This window comes from Centroberyx affinis, unplaced genomic scaffold, assembly GCF_046629955.1.
Source record: "Centroberyx affinis isolate AG114_WGS23_722 - 3 ecotype Tasmania unplaced genomic scaffold, CSIRO-AGI_Caff_v1 ptg002510l_1, whole genome shotgun sequence".
Taxonomy (NCBI): Eukaryota; Metazoa; Chordata; class Actinopteri; order Beryciformes; family Berycidae; genus Centroberyx; species Centroberyx affinis.
Genome location: NW_027280732.1, coordinates 632175 through 648755, shown reverse-complemented (window position 1 = coordinate 648755; position 16581 = coordinate 632175). Strand labels below are relative to the sequence as shown.

At 43.2% G+C, this 16581-nt stretch overlaps 1 protein-coding gene across 2 annotated transcripts in view; it reads left to right on the top strand.

Annotated features, from left to right (window-relative positions):
* neo1a (neogenin 1a) overlaps nt 1-16581 on the top strand; it is a 161541-nt gene that overhangs the window by 101550 nt on the left and 43410 nt on the right. For both annotated transcript variants that reach the window (XM_071534263.1, XM_071534264.1), the window contains exons 6-7: nt 8595-8749; nt 8990-9110. In XM_071534263.1, coding sequence (XP_071390364.1) covers nt 8595-8749; nt 8990-9110 — 276 coding nt within the window. The remainder of the gene's footprint in view (nt 1-8594; nt 8750-8989; nt 9111-16581) is intronic.

Genomic DNA, 16581 nt, shown 5'->3' with positions numbered 1-16581 from the left:
AACAATTAAATTAGCCTTCTTTGGACATGGAAGGCGACAGCTCTTTTGCTCTCATGTCTTCAGTACTTATTTCACCATACAAAATACAAAACCAACGTAACACATGAAAAAACTTGTGAAACCCAACTACAATGTCTGTTGTGACACAAATGAAATAAATCTGTTTTTTTTTTTTTTATCCATCCAATACATGAAGTAAAGTGCTTGGACATTAGTGATAATTAAAGGTCCAGTGCAATGAGAATCACATTTTTTTGTTTAACAAAGGTCATGTTAATATATAACTGTCAGTGTTGTCAAAATTTGACTAAAGCCCTTTGAGAAACTATTGCTCTGGTTGTCAGTAGAGTGTGTGTGTGTGTGTGTGTGTGTGTTGTTTGTTCTTGTTTTTGATTAAACTGATGATTTTTATTGTATTGGACTCTTGGAAAAACAGCTCTCTTGGCTAAAAGAGATCCTAATAAAACCAAATCAAATCAAACCGTAGTAGATATCCAATCTACTTCCCGGAGGAAATTGTGTTGAGTATTCCCAGATTCCAGTGAATGCTCTGATTGGTTGACAGTATGCATAGTTAATGAGGTGCCCTCTAGTCTTTCAGACTGCTCGGGACAGCGTGAAAGAGAGAGGAGAAAGGCAATTAAGAGATTGCCTTAGTGGCTGGCGAGAGCAGAATGGCAATTGTAAAATGGCAATAATGCGGTTATTTGCAATTTGTCACTTCTCTCCTTGAACATACATACCACTTACTAAAGTTGTTCACTTATTAAAGTTAAGTGGGCAAGATGGGCAAAAAGTGAGCAAGCTAGTCTGTGTGTGTGTGGGTGTGTGAGTAAGGCAGAGACTGAGAGAGAATTAGGAAACAAGAGAGAGAGATAGAGAGAAACCTCCGTGCTGATAATCCTTGGCTTGTACTTTAACATTCGATGGTTAAAATATTTCATGATTTTCACAGTAGGCTTTTCTTTTCTTCAAAAAAAAAGTTAACAGCAAGTGTACCGTGAACAGTAGATGCTCCCACGTAAGACATAAAGTGGGCGGTACCAAGCTTGTGGACACGCCCCCCTCAGCCTACTGAGAACTGTTTCAGCATAGAGCAAGCGGCACTTAAGCAATTATATCAAATTAGATGAAGTATCAAAAATTGAAAAAATAACTATCCTTGCATTAGACAGTGATGTGACACACTTATGTCTTGTAATTACTGGTTTTACACCTCGTCTGGGTGAGAAAAATACATGAACACAAACAGATGTTTAGTTTGTGTGTGTATGCATCAGTGTGCGTGTGCATATGTGCTTGTGTGACTTCAGGTGATGCAAGTCAACAGGATTTGGTGTGCAGTAAGTCTAGAATAGGGAATCACCCCTGAGGCCTGTTCCCGAGTTCCCTGCATTTCACACACAGCCACACCATGTTAGCACTCCGTTCCTGTCTCCCTAAATCCCTTCATCCCTTCATCACCCCTCCTCCGTCCCTTCATCATTCCCCCCTACTCAGTGTGATAAAGGGAGACAGTAATGGAAAAGAGGAGGACCTCTGACTTCACTCGCTCCCAGTCTTCCTATCTGTATTCTGTCCACCCATCTCTCTCTGAAATCTCTTTCACATGTCCCGCACCCAACCCCACTGCCACCCTGCAGGATTGATTAGCGCTGCTGTAATATTGTTGAAAGACATAGGTCATTGTAATAGGATAGAATGGTTTGATTAGTTTCCATGCCCTAGACACACACAGGCTTAATTGCATTGGCTTTGTAGAGATTCTTGAAGAAACCAGATTGTGGCATTGATTCGCTTCCTTGACAACAAGACTGACATGCAAGTGGTCAATTGATTCCTTGAAGAAGCAGTTATGCTTTTGACAGACACTGATACAAATCGATGGGATATGAATCGATATGAACAACAAAACAATCAATTTTTCCTGTGACTGGCTCCTTCTAAAACACATTGGGGCCTCTTTGCTGCAGTAACAAGGTGGAAGTGTGGGTATACGGCCAGTGGCTTTTCATAAACACTGCGCTACTTGTGCTTAGGGTGGGATGCAGAGAGAGTCGGCATGGGATTTGATATGGTAAAAGAATGTTAGGTTTCGCCTGAAGAAAGCTTGAGGGTTCGTGATGCAGCTGGCGCTCATCTGTGGAATTAGAGTTGCATGAGGGCTGCAGCAGGTGTGCGCGCACATACACAACCCCACTCTCATAATGATCCCACATAAGGCCAATTACACACACACTGTATACACTTGTATGCATTGACTAGCATATGTGTACACACAGAACTCATGGCTGTCAGATGCAACCAGGTCGAGCTGCTTTCTTCCGATCAGACGAGGCAGAACTCCAGGCAGGTAGTTTGGGAAAACATCACGGTCTAACCAAAGACGTTACAATAATGTTTTGTTCACCCTTCCACTCTCAAGAAAATAGCCATGTCCCGTTCTCCTCTCCAGTCCCATAAGTCTCCACTGGCTTTAATAAACCAATGAAAACCCTTGAGGAGGAACTGGAACACGTCTAGGGGCCCTGAATGGGAACACAATTGTGTGTCTACACGCTTGCATATGTGTGTAAATGTGGGTACTGAATGTTTCTGTATGCATGTGAGTGTGTGTGTGTGTTCTGTTGAGTGTGGCTTTGCTGTGACATCTCACCCTTTATTAGAGTTGGCAAGAGGATAAACGAGGCCAGAGGAGGCAGAAGCTTTTCATTACGGCCCTGCGTGACTGGGGCACCACCCAGACCAGGACCTGTGTGTGTGTGTGTGTGTGTGTGTGTGTGTGTGTGTTTGTAGGACAGAAATAGTTTCTCCACAAACATGTATGTTCTGAGTTTTATTGGGCTCCGAGTCAGTGGCCCTCATTTATCATGGCCTGGTGCTATCATGCCGTCAGCTTGACTGCTCTTTCCATGTGCTGCTCACATGCAGGAAATTCCTGCCGCCTATAAAAGTTTCATGTCCTGCCCATGGACTGAGGGATCTAGATTTACAACTGAGCAAAGACTGCTTTAGTGTTTTTGCTTTGTTACAGAAAAGGGCTACAATAGACAAAAACATTAAAAACCCTAGATATCCAGAATTTCAGCTTGCAGCTCCAACTACTTCTTTACTTCTTTTATATGAGATAAGTGGTTTAGGAAAAATGATCATCGTCATTGATCAAATATCATATCTGCATAGTTTGTGCTCAAATTATTCCAGCAGGCAATTAAACAACAGGGGACTATAACTGAACGAAAATGTGTGCGGTGCTATGAAGAGGGGATTTTTCTTAACTGTGCCTACTCAAAGTGTTTTTTTCCAGCTACTGATAGGAATAGTTAGCTTTAAATGACGCTGTGGAGGAAGTAAGAACTTGATATGGATCTGGGGGATATTTCAGTCTGTTTTTATTGTGACACATCATCTTCCTGCCCTCCCCACAGCGTCACAAAGCAGTTATATTCTGGCAGAAATGAAAAGGAAACTTTCCATCAGCTATTAAAAGCACACTAATCTGATAAGGAAAAACACACACGGGCACACGCCTTTTCCCTGTTTTATAGTGGGTGTTATCTCTGCTGGTGGGGATGAGAGCTGTGCGGAGAGAGGTGTCTCTGTCTGATTCCTGTCTGCTCCGTCTCCTCCGTCTGCATTCATGGGTGTGGAATCAACAATCTGCTATTTATTTTAGATAAAGCATATCTGCATGGGAGCAGGAGCGTGTAGGTAGGTCGTTTTGTGTATCCTGTGGCATTGAGGTTTTACGGTGTTCCTGTTTGGCCAACTGAGACGCAGTGAAACACACTCACAGCCAAGAAGATACACTCTTTATCCGAGGGTATGTTGAAAATGAAAAAGGAAAGGTTAACTCCATATGCAGCCTTTTAAAATAAAAATCTACTTGCTTATTTTTGAGCATATAAATTCTAACCTGTCATATCAACCCGCTGATGTGAACCCATAAACACCTCATCACCTCTTTGTTATTGACTAATTATCTTCAGACCTGACTTCATTAAAACACGAGCGCCATGTTGATGATCTGGAGAATGAAGGAGCGTTGCTGTTGACAACAAAATTGCCATGACAATAATTAAGTTTGCATCCAAATGAAACATGCTTCCAGTGGTAGGGCTTCTGTTGTGATGATTGACACTGATGGCACATTTGTATCAGACAGCATGCAGTGTGAATGATCAAAGTAGCTGTGTTTTTGTTTTTGCTGTTTGCCATGGAGCTTCAGTGCATTTCTATGGGAGGTTATGTGATGAGAACTCCTCTGCCTTGCACAAACCATATATAATAATATGATGTGAGCAACACAGAAGTATCAATCTACCTCAAAGGCTTGGATGCTCTGCTCTACTGACAGTGTGTCTTGTTCCAAAAGGACAGCGCTGGATGCAGGAAGGGCCTAAAACTCTACTAAACCAAAACAGGCTACCTTTTGTTTCAGCATTTAATGTCTTTGCTTTCACCCATTTGTAGTAATTTTGGAACCACCAGAAAGAGTCCACACAAACACTTGAAGATTGAACTCTCTCTCCACGACTCCAACTGGACACAGCGTTATTGTCTGCCCAACGATTGGGGAAACTAGCATCAAGCATCTTACTGGCTTTAATAGCGAAGCTGTTTGTTGTGGTTGGGATTAAGGGTAAAGCTGTTATCTTGGGAAGAGCAGGATTGGTAATTAGTGCAGTCCGCACTCCGCTCGCCCTTAGGGTAAACCCCGACTGTCCGCTAGCTATTGTTTAGCTTCATAAAGCTAACGGGACTCCAGCCAAACTATCAAAGTAGTAAAAAGTCTTTCACATTCGGACCCTTTGTCTTCCCCTGTTTTGTGTTTAGAATTACAATAGCCTGTTACAGCTTGATTGTTGTTGGAGGGTGTATTCAGATTCGTTATCTGCAACTTTTGACTGATCCCAACAACCCTGACAATCAAAATTCAAGAGCTACTTTCTGAGGCTTTTTAACTTTAATAGTTCGCCATTTCATCAATACCAATAGAAGCTAGAAGCTGGGTTTCTTCACCCTCAGTGTATCACAATCCAGTTTATTCCTGGCTCCATAAGAAGCTCAAAGTAAAGCAATCTCCCCCAAATCCCTACAGGGATCCTATGGGACTTTGTTTTAACAAGCTGACAGTAGAGACGCACACATGACCTCATTGTGGCCTTCTTTTAGTAGTTCACTGGAGTCAGTAGCTGGCTGCAATAAAGCTTCTTTTACTAAGCTACAGGCTAGAGAGATAATACCAGCCCCAAGGAAGAATTGGCCCCGGTCTTCCTTCGTCTGTTCTCCCTCCTTTATATTTCTCTTGATTTCTCTCTCTCTCTCTCTCTCTCTCTCTCTCTCTCTCTCTCTCTCTCTCTCTCTCTCTCTCTCTCTCTCTCTCTCCCCCTCTCTCTCATTTCTCTTTCATTAGAGAATAGTATTTATGTACCCGTGGAAGTCAGCCTGTTTGGAGAGATTCCTGCTGATTTTCCCACTGCCTCACAGTTATAAGACAGCCAGTGTGAGGTGCATTGACTGGACCATGTGTCAGTGTATGTGACAGTACTATGGGCTGTGGTGTTTATATGGATGTGTGTGTGTGTGTGTGTGTGTGTGTGTGTGTGTGTCAGTCCCTGACGCACACAAACAGCTGTGGTAGACAGCCAGCTAGAGAGAAAAGGAAGATGATCGGCTGCGGTGTTGCACTGAGGGCCTCAGAGTCTCATGCTACACACGTACAAACACACACACACACACACACACACACGTTACCCTCTCTTGAGTCCTGACAGCTTCCGGCCCCCCCTAAGCTTTATTGGTATATTTAGGCGTTTGTGCTCATTGCTCAGTCCAGTAGGTTCCAAATGTCTGAACGCCATTTAGAGGAAATGGTGCGTGTCAGCTCAGACGGAGAGACAGGGAGAGGGAGGGGGAGGCGAAAGATGGAGAGATAAAGGGGAAGTTGGAGGAAGATAAAGAGAAGGAAAGAAAGGGGGGAATGGGTGGAGAACGAGAGAGGAAGAGAAAGAGAGACTGAACAGAAGGAGAGAGAGAGAGAGATGAAGAGTGCCGCAGGGTACCAGTCACCATCAAGACCTGTCACCAGAAAGCCTCACCAGGGGGTTCCACACACACACACACACACACACACACATGCACACACACTCTGACAGACCGACATTGCAGTATGAAACACAAAGCCATACATACAACAAATGTACACAGATATAGAGAGACATGGATGCGCAGGAACATATGTGAACATACACACACACACACACACACACACACACCAGTATTGTGCAAACAAATCCTCCCATACACTCATTGCCGGTAGAAATGTGTACTGTATATAGCGGCAATAATAACAGAAGGAGGCAAATACCGAGACACCAACACATTCAATGTTATTCATCTTTACACATTGCTCAACCACCCATACACAGACAGACACACACACATACAAGGAAACAATACCAGAGCCATCCTGTTTTAAACACAAACTGTCACTCTCATTCCTGGGCTCTCTCTAATACACACACACACACACACACACACACACACACACACATATATATACACCTATACACACACAGGTTGACTCTCTCTGTCTCCTTAACACTCTCCCCATGACACACCAAAGTAAGCCTTGGATTCCACCTGCCTCGGTTGCACAGCTACTACAGGCAAATATCCAGGGGACACCACACTGTGAACCGCATTATTCACATCTCACACATCCCCCAGCAGGGAACACTGGTACACACACACACACACACACACACACACACACACACACATACACACACACACACACAGAGCGAGGTAATGGCTGTCTTGACAACCATACAACGATCCAGTCGAGAAGCATCACCATCCTCATTTCCATCGCTGTCTCAGTCGTCAATACTGCACACAGCAGTCCGCAGAGAAGCCTAGAAACTCATTAGGAAGCGAGGGATTGTTTGAATATTCTGTGGTGCTCCAGTTCATTGTTTGGTGCTCGACCTATTCTGCTGCATTTTATGGCTGGAAAACTGGCATTTAGAGGTCAATATTTTTTTTTTTAATTAAAAGATGATAAATCAACGGTCTGTTGCTTGAAATACTAGCAGTGTATTCATTTTGTAGTGCGTTCAATTCTTTCCTGGAGTTATTTTGTAATGTAATTTACTTTTGTGGTGAACCCACTTTCCCTCAACCTGCCTCGTTTTCCCAGAATGCCTTTTGACAAGCCTAGATAAGGGCTTTCGATCAAAGGTCAGCGTATGATCATTTTAAATAGAACTAGCTAGCTAACTAGTTCTTTATCATTATGTATTAATTATCAGGCCACGCCCCTTACTCAAAATGCACAAGTCTACTCTCAGTGGAGAAATTGGTGTCTAGCCCTTGATTCTGAGGGCCTGACATCAAACTACTGTTTTAGATAGCCAAACAAAATTATGCTTTCAAACTCAGGGTTGATTTTTTTTTTCCTTAGCAATTTTAAAGACAAAGAAACTTTAAATAATTTGTTAGACTAATTTTCTTAATGTGGGTGGCTGTGTGTAAATCACTCAGGATGAAGACTAATCCGTTAACTAGCAATTTGATCTTAGAGTAAATTAACCACAGTTACATCCTCCAGATGAGTACGGGACTTGAACTCATAACCTCCTACTCTGCAGAATAAAGCTAGAAAAGGACCTCATCCACCCACTATCATTAATGTCCAATCAGCCCATGTGAATAGCTAGTGAATAGATGCTAATGGCTAGCTATCACAGAGCCCAGGAGGCCAATCGCGAGGCTTGACACGCCGCGACACGTTAACAATACAGTCGTTTAAACTGCGGTCAGCGAGGTCACTGCTTATCAGAGAGTGCACAGGAGCAAAAAGGCACTTGTGCACAGAAACACACACACACACACACACACACACACACACACACACACACGGTCTGTCTTCCTCTCCTCACATACACGTACACTCCAATTATGGAGAGAGGACGAGGCCTGGGCCCTGCGCTCCCACTGACCTTGTTCCAGGACAGATTGATGAGGCGCTGTATCTCCCCAGCAGATCAAATAACTCGTGCCTGGCCCTCATTACCAGGACTAGGGAAGATCTGCAAGTGCTATGCTTAGCTGGTACAGCATGATAACACACTGTACTGCTACCTTCAGTGGCTGCTGCTGTTTTTTTCATCCGCTGTTGAATAAAAACAACAGAGGTTGCTTTTTTCAAAATATTCCAAGTGTTGCCATCCGCCGAAAGGGTCACGGCAGTGTGAAGGGCGCACAAAATAATTGGATAAGTTGTTTTCTGATGACACTGTTTGTTGTTCTTCCCCCCCTCCCTCAACTACACGATTTAACAGTTGAAGGAGGCAGGGTGTCAGTTGGCCTGGTTTATTTTCTGTCAGATATCGCAACACAAGCGCTTTGTATACCTGTTTAGTTTTGACAAATTGCTCAATGAATTTCACAATTTTGTTTTGGTCAATTTTTGTTCCCACCTTTGCCTTAACTGTTGAAACATTACCCTAAGCTTGGACATGAAGTGTACCACTGTTTTTTTTTTTTTTTAGCTCCCCTAATGCCTTTTCCTTGTCTCGATTCCACAGTTGCTCCCCAGATGGTCAAGCGGCCGGCCAACATTTATGCCCATGAGTCCATGGACATCGTGTTTGAGTGCGAGGTGACGGGCTCACCAGCTCCCACTGTCAAGTGGGTCAAGAATGGAGACGCCGTCATCCCCAGTGACTACTTCAAAATAATTGTAAGACCATTTGGCACATATTAACGTCACCACAGTGGTACCTGTCTGCTCTCTCTGCAGTTAGTTTATTGGTCTGTCTATTATAATACAAATTAGAACATTATTAACTGTATATGCATTCTTTCTTCCTTATTTTTTTTCTTTCTTTTACTCTTTACTTCTACGTTTTCTTTGTTTCTTTCTTTGTTTCTTTCTTTCCTTCCTTCCTTCCGTCCTTCCTTCCTTCCTTCTTCCCTGCAGAAGGAGCACAACCTGCAGGTCCTGGGCCTGGTCAAGTCAGATGAGGGTTTCTACCAGTGCCTTGCGGAGAACGATGCAGGCAACATCCAGTCCAGCGCCCAGCTCATCATCCTGGCGCACGGTACGCTAGTCACCAGGCCGGGTCCCGCCCATCACACTGTTCCTTCCTCTGCAGCCTCACTCCCTCCTCACAGATACAATACAGGCTGTGCAGTTGCATCAGAAATCTCCTCGCATCCACCACTGGTGCCATGGTGGAGGTCCAGTAGAGACTTGCCTGGGCACAAATAATAGCTAAAACTCTTCAACAATCGGGCTAAAAAAAAGAGAGACACCTGACAAAAGATTGTTGTGGTTTGGATGTAGCTGAATTCCCTAATGTTATAAGTTACAGTGAATAGTCTGATATGGTTGATTTGTTTTTCAAATTTAGGTTACTGTGACACTTGTCTTTAGCCCTTGACTAGTCTCTACTCCAAAGCACTATGAGTTATAACTTGAGAAGAGTGAGCCTAGTTAACCTAAACAAACAGCTGATCTTTAGCATTTTTGTTAGCTAGCCAACTAACGTAGCCTAATTTTGTTAATATTGACATGAGACCACTAGCCACTCCTAACGCTAGCTTCTACTACATATGTTAGGTAGTGTGACCAGATACCACTGGTAACTAGCTAACAAGCTGACATTATCTAAACACAGTGTGATCAGATGTATCACTGGCAAAATGATCAGTTCCCAGTCAGGAACAGCACAGAAATGAAAGTCTATTCAGTTTTGTTAAGATGGTCAAGTTGTATATTAGAAACGCAGCCAGCTGCTCACAGCCACTGTTGCACAAGAGGCGAGGACCTCCAATATGGCCTCCAGACGGTGTGTTACATCACTTTAAAGCCCTCCATAAAATCTGCCTTGTTTGTAAACACCTAGGTGGTTCTGGGAGAGGCTTTGCACAACATCTGTGAAGGGGAGTGAGTGAGGACACTTAGTGAACAGTATAATGGAACGGACCATTGGGATCAGGGTGGGGGGGTGCTGTGTAAAACCTGAGGTGACTTAAAGGGTGATTGAGTAGAAGGATATCTGGGGTTATAGGTGTTTGGTTTGCACACAGTCCATTCCACGTCTAGAGTTACAGAAGTGTCATGTGAAGAAAACAGTTGAAAGAGAAAGAAAACTGGCTAAGATGTGAGGAGTCTGGAAAAGCTGCTTGACCCGGTGCCTGTGCTTCCACGCAGCATCCAAGCACACGCTAAGACGGTCTTTTAGCAAGTGGTTTACCTGACTGTGAAACCACATGCTAGTAGAGTGAGAGTGTCTCGACAGCTGCAGCCTATTCTTTCTTTCCGTACTTCTGTCTTTAAAGCCAAAGGCAGGGGTTGAACGCTAATTCCCGGAGTGGAGCGCCGAGCACAAAGTACAACAAAGCCGCCACCAAGGACACAGAGGCGAGGAGTATCAAAAACCAAGACGCACGCCCCAAAAATAGAAGCAGCTGCAGGGAAGGATTTTAATATCCTAGTTCTTAAAGTAGTTTTGTTTTGTTACTTCTGATCATTGGAAAAACTGTAATAAAACTTAAATTTAAGTTCATTTGCACAGCGATAAAACCCCAAGGGGCCGATAAAAGCATCTCATCTCAAAACAAACAACAAAACAAGAAAATCAAGATGACAAGCTGAGACACAATTTCGCCAAATAACATAATCTAAATGAAAGAACATAGTGGAAAATAGAGGAACAACCGTAAGATCAATAGAACGACAAGGGAAATAAAAGTAAAGTAATCCTAATACGGAAAAATGAAATTATAGGGAAGATGTGTGGTAAGGAGTGTGAGGTTGTGTGTGTGTGTGTGTGTGTGTGTGTGTGTATCCTCACAGTATTACTCCGTTCCCCCAAATTCTCCATCTTGTTATGGGAAGATAGCGAAATGTAATCAAGTGTGAAACCCCCCCACTCCAAGCAGGTGGCTAATGGATTAGCATAGCAGCGTCCAGCCAGCGCCCCCCAGCTGTGTTCACCCCTCCCACTGGAGGACACTAAGTCAGAAATAATGATGACCTGCAGCTCATTGTGCATTTCTGTTCGACACCATTGATAAGGGCTTAGCCACATTGCATGGCCCCAATCTTTTCTTTTTTGTATGAGTTGAAGATAAATGGGATGAATTACTGAGGCAGCTGGCCTTGTAGACTATGTGGCTGCCCTAAGCAGGGCTTCAAAGAAATGAATCTCTGTTAAATCCATAAATATCACAGAGATTTTTTTTTTATTTTTTTTAAATGTGTGCATCTGTCTCGACAATGGACTTGGACTCGGTACTGCTAATCCAAGCTTACTTACCAGTAGAAAGTTATCCAGTTTCCTCTTTTTACATCAGTTTATTATCCAGCGACCACTTGAGCCTCAGACGGAAAATGTGGAAAATAACCAAAGACAGTTTTGTGCTTTTATCGACACATCCACTGCTATACTTTCCACAAATGCTTGCCTCACTGAGTCAAAGTGATTTCCTCTCTCAGAAGTATGATTCGCGGCTCCAAAGGTGTATCAATGAGAACATGTTTAAAATCAGCCCAGTTTCCATGGGTAATAGTGCTTTGTGGATACAGCTGTTTGATATGAGGTTCAAATGACTCTCTTAAGTTCAAGTTGAGTGGTATCTCTCTCCCTGGAGTCTCTTCTCTACTCTATTTTATTCTCCTCTCCTTGCTATTCTCCTCTTCTCTCCTCTCCTCTTTTCTCCCTCTCTCTCTCCCTCTCCTCTATATAGAAACATACAATCCTACAGCCATCTGCCGCCTTTCGTCCTGCTCCCTCTCTCTTTCTCTCCTTGTCTTTCAGAGCCACCTGCTCTCTGTCCCTTTGATGGTCCAACGCACTGGGCCCAGTGTTAATTGTGCTGTCCTGAATATGCCCCCATACACACCACACACACACACACACACACACACACACACACACACACACAGAGCGGCTAACCTCTCACTGTTGGCGTCTTTGTCCACCTCCCAACACACACACACACACACACACACACACACACACACACCCTCCTCTCTGCTGCCCCTGTGTGTCCCCCCTCAGTCAGGTGTCCCGCTCACACCTTCCAGGCTTGAATCATCCTGACACCGGGCCAGGAAAAAGCCCCGCTCACTGTTGGTGTGTCTGCTGCCTTGCAGCGGGGGAAGATAAGCCAGGGACCTGCCACAGGGATAAAGCTGTCTCCACCCAACAGGGAAATCAATGGGGATGTGTTATCTAAACACCAACGCCAGCAAGTTGGCTAATATTCATTAGTGGTCATAATCTTTGCATCTTGACACTGCCAGCTGTAGTGAAATGTAGCTCCGCTGATGATTCTCGCTTGTGGGTGGTTGGAATGGAAAAAGGTCAGCTGTCGGCTGTTAGCGTACGTATGTTGGCAGTCTTTCATAGCGATATGTGTTGTATATCAATACTCTTGGTTTTGAACTCTGGATAACAACGGCATGATGTCAAGACAAATCTTGTACACTGATTTTAAACAGCAAACAAACAGCTCGCTCCATCTCGCTTCAGCAATCTCAAAGCCTTGAAAGACTCTCAGTTTTGGGGGAGTTCAAAAATAGCTCTCAAATTGCAGTCTTGAACAATTTTCCTGGACATTCCACAGCCATGTGCAATATGGGTCAACTAGTTGCAAACAGATGTAGGTAAATAGGAGCACAAAAGGCAAAAGTGAGCCTCGAGGGGACCTAATTATGCCGTGTAATGCAGGCCAAGTCAGGGCCACTTAATTCCCCCAGTAAAGCTGCTGCACTCAATCTTGTCATCCTCTAGAAGTGTGTTTGGTTCTGCTTTTTAAAAGAGGGAATCAAGAAAAGCTGTTCTGTCATAGGGAGGGAAAGTGACACCTAGTACTTTACCCCTGCATCCCTGTATCCTCCATTACCCATTCATTTTCCCATTGACAAATACAAGATAATCTCTCACAAATAATTATACATGAGATTTACAACCGTCAGTTTTGAATAGATTGAATTCTAAGTTGTAAATTAAAACAGTGCGCTGCAATGAAACCTTGCAACCTTGCAATTGTCCTAAGCAGCCCACATGTAATTGTAATCAGTAAAAGATGATTTTTATCTAGAAATGGACTCACTAACATATTTAATTCAATGTACTCTGTAAAGTTTTGTCAGATTCCTTGTAGATAGGCAAAGCCTTTCTTCACTGAGCTTTAAAGCTTTAAGTGTAACCACTAGAGTCCGACATGACGTCTTTCCGGCTAAATTTCCATACTGTGACAGTTTTGCTTTTATTCTCTGTCTGCAGTATAGCCGTAGGTTGTTATTGTCAGAACAATCATGAAGGAGGTTCTTCAGCTGCGGAGTATAGGCTATTTAAAGGATTGTCGTCACCTGTCAGCTATAGGCAGTGTGCAGCAACAATTTGTGGCCTTCTCCAGGCTTGATTATCCGAAGCACTTGTGCATGATTGTAGGCGGCAATTACAGCTTGGAGAGGAAATGGGTCATGTTTCTCAACTTTGAAGCTGTACACGGCAGGACAAAAGCACTCATTTATATGATTGACATCTTTCCATATACAGTATAAAGACTGTATTTGAAGTTTGATGACATGCCACACTAAAATGTATACCCAAGTCTTCTGGATTGTTCTCAGACACTGGAGCCGTTACAATTTATGTGGCTTTGTCTATTTTCCTCTGTTGCCTTTGCTCCAGAGCAGAAGAGACGTCAGTGTGTCGTACTTTGCGTGGCATTGCCTTCTAGAAGCCGATATCTCTGTCATCAGGCACTGCAGGAAACTACAAGCTGCATATAGTTGTTTACTATATTGTAGGAATTGACCTCCATAAGAGAAAGGGGAAAAAAAAGGCCAGTGCCTATTTTTCAGTATGCTATGTTACCATATGTATAGTCGGACACCCATGGCCACCGGACAGACTTTCAGCCTGGGCATTCTTCCCAGATTCCCACTTGTCACTGACAGCGAGCTGAAGATTAGAGCACCTAATGTGAACAATGCTATGCATGAACAGACGGGATTGCAGTCAACACGGACAAGCAAGTCTGGAGTGGAGCCACTCAGTTTGCTGTTTGCCCTTAAGTGTGTGTTTTTTTTGCTTTTTTTATGTTTGTATTAATTCAAGAGATGCACTTCCATTTGCATCTGAATACTTATTTTTGCCCCTTCCGTATGCTGTGGCTTCAATATGGAAATGCTCCTCCATCTGACTTTGTCTCTGCCTCTGTCTCTTCTCCCCTCTCTCCCAGCTCACATAAATGATGTTTTGACATTTTGGCTCCTAGTGCCAAAGCCAGGCACTTCACTAGAGAGACGGAAATCCCTCTCTGGCTGTACAAGCTCTGAGCTCTCATGCCGCTTTAGCCCTAGCTATTGCAAGTGAATTGCATTGAGTTGGATGAAACACAGAGACATGTCACTAAATATTCAGCCAACTTGAGATAAGAGGTAACACAATTAAAAAAATCTATCTAGATAATATACTCGATGCTTGATGCTGCTACATGAATCTTTGCTTCATCATCCTGTAGGCTTCAATTCCCAGCTGCGTTAAGGATTCATGTTATGATAGAAAAAAAAGGAAGAGGACACCCCATCAGAGCTCTGATGCAAATATATTTATTCAGCCATTGTTAAAGCCGAGGCTTAAGACAGGCAAGCTGTCTTCCTCAGTTACTGGCCTCGTACTGTCCCTCCCTCTGTGGATCCCTCTTCTTCTCCCTACATCCTTTTTTTCCTCTTCCTTCCCATCCTGCCTGCTTCTCCCTCTCCCTCTCCTCCTCCCTCTGTTCCTCCTCTCTGCCTTCGCCTTCACCCTCGTCCAACCGGGCCGCCATTAGTCTCCCCTCCTCCCCTCCTCCCCCTTAGACCAGTGTCATGAAACAGAAGAGTCCTGTCCTCCCCTCCCATCAGAGGTACCAGACCCCCACTGAGAGATGGAGATGCCTCATCACCGCCTGAGTGCTCTCTGTCTCTTTTTCTCTCTCTCTCTATCACTCTGTGCATGTATGTGTGCAGGCAACGGGAGTGCTGGCATGATAAATTGAAATCAATGCCCCAAAGCTGAAGCTTGACAAAGTGAGAGATCAGCGATGGGAGGGAAAGAGAGATGCTGGAGTGGATGAGACATTTTGAGATGTATACATAGCTTCATTAGCCAAATCAGTTAATTACAGCAATCTTCTGCATGAGGACTCCCCTTAAATGTTAAATTAAGAGTCTCCTATTTGCAGATGACATGGCCCTGCTGTCCTCAACCAAAAGTTTATACAACACCTCAATCTCCTGCACTGGTTCTGTCAAACCTGCGCCCAGACAGTTAATAAGATTATACTTCAGAAGGGATTCAGAAATTTGGATGCCATTACTTTACAACACACATAAAGCTGAATGTAGAGGAAGGATCTGAGAGATTAAGCAATTAGAGGCAGTGTGGAGCTTTCTGTACGGCTACAAAACAATATTGATGTTCCAATTAAGATATGCTTAACAATTGTTCAATTTGTACTGGAACCAATCATTTTCTATGGGAAAATTGAAATAATGATTTTCAAATGAGACAAAATGAATCTCTCTACATAGTTCTGTACGAGGATTCTGCATGTTCAAAGAAAGAATACTAAACGATACATGCAGAGCAGAATATGGAATAACTCCTCTTATTAAATATGTGAGAAAGAGTGGTTACATTTTACAGTCGCCTAAAACAAAGACATCTGGAGCCTCAGGACAGCAACATGAACACAATCAGACCAAACTAAAATATAAAGAATGAAGAGGAAAACTATCAGATATTGGAATGAAACAATAAAAAAATAGAGTAAGTTGCAATGCCATGATGGGGCATGAATGGTCCTGAAAAGAAAAATTACACATTTATAGGCCAAAACCTTTTCCAGCCTGCTAAGTGTAGACTGAACACAACCTGGCTGTAGAAAGGAGCTGCCATAGACAGACTTGGCTGCCAAAGGCAATTCTGCTCCGACTGTGAAAAACAAAGGCAGCTCTAAGCCCCCTCACCTCATATTCAAAATACTCCAGCCTTGAGAGAGATCATTTTCCCAAACGCAACCAAAATCTGCAGCAAATTTGAAACCAAAACAGACATTAAAATATTTGCCCTTTGTTGTTTCTGCACAAACAGTAATTATTTCCACATAGACCACCGATAGTCACGACTAATCTGGGTAAAGGAGATGAATACACAGTAGCCTAGGTACTGACTACACACACACATATATATACAAGGAGGAAGGATTTAATGTACAAGTGTTGGTTATCTTTATGCTTTGACATTATTTTTCTCTTCTTTTAATACGAATAAAGTAAGAACTGAATATTGATGTTGAAAGATATGGATAGAGCAAGAGAGTCACTTTTAGATAAAAGCTGTCTCTGCTGTCCCAGCGCAGCTGTCAGATTGTGGTAATGTTGGGATTATAATGCTATCACATGTAGTACAGCAGTGCTCTAGCTAGCATTAAGAAAAAGATTCACTATAATATGAATGCATGTCATATAAAATGTAAGTAGATCACGGTGGGATAATAGTGTTGTAG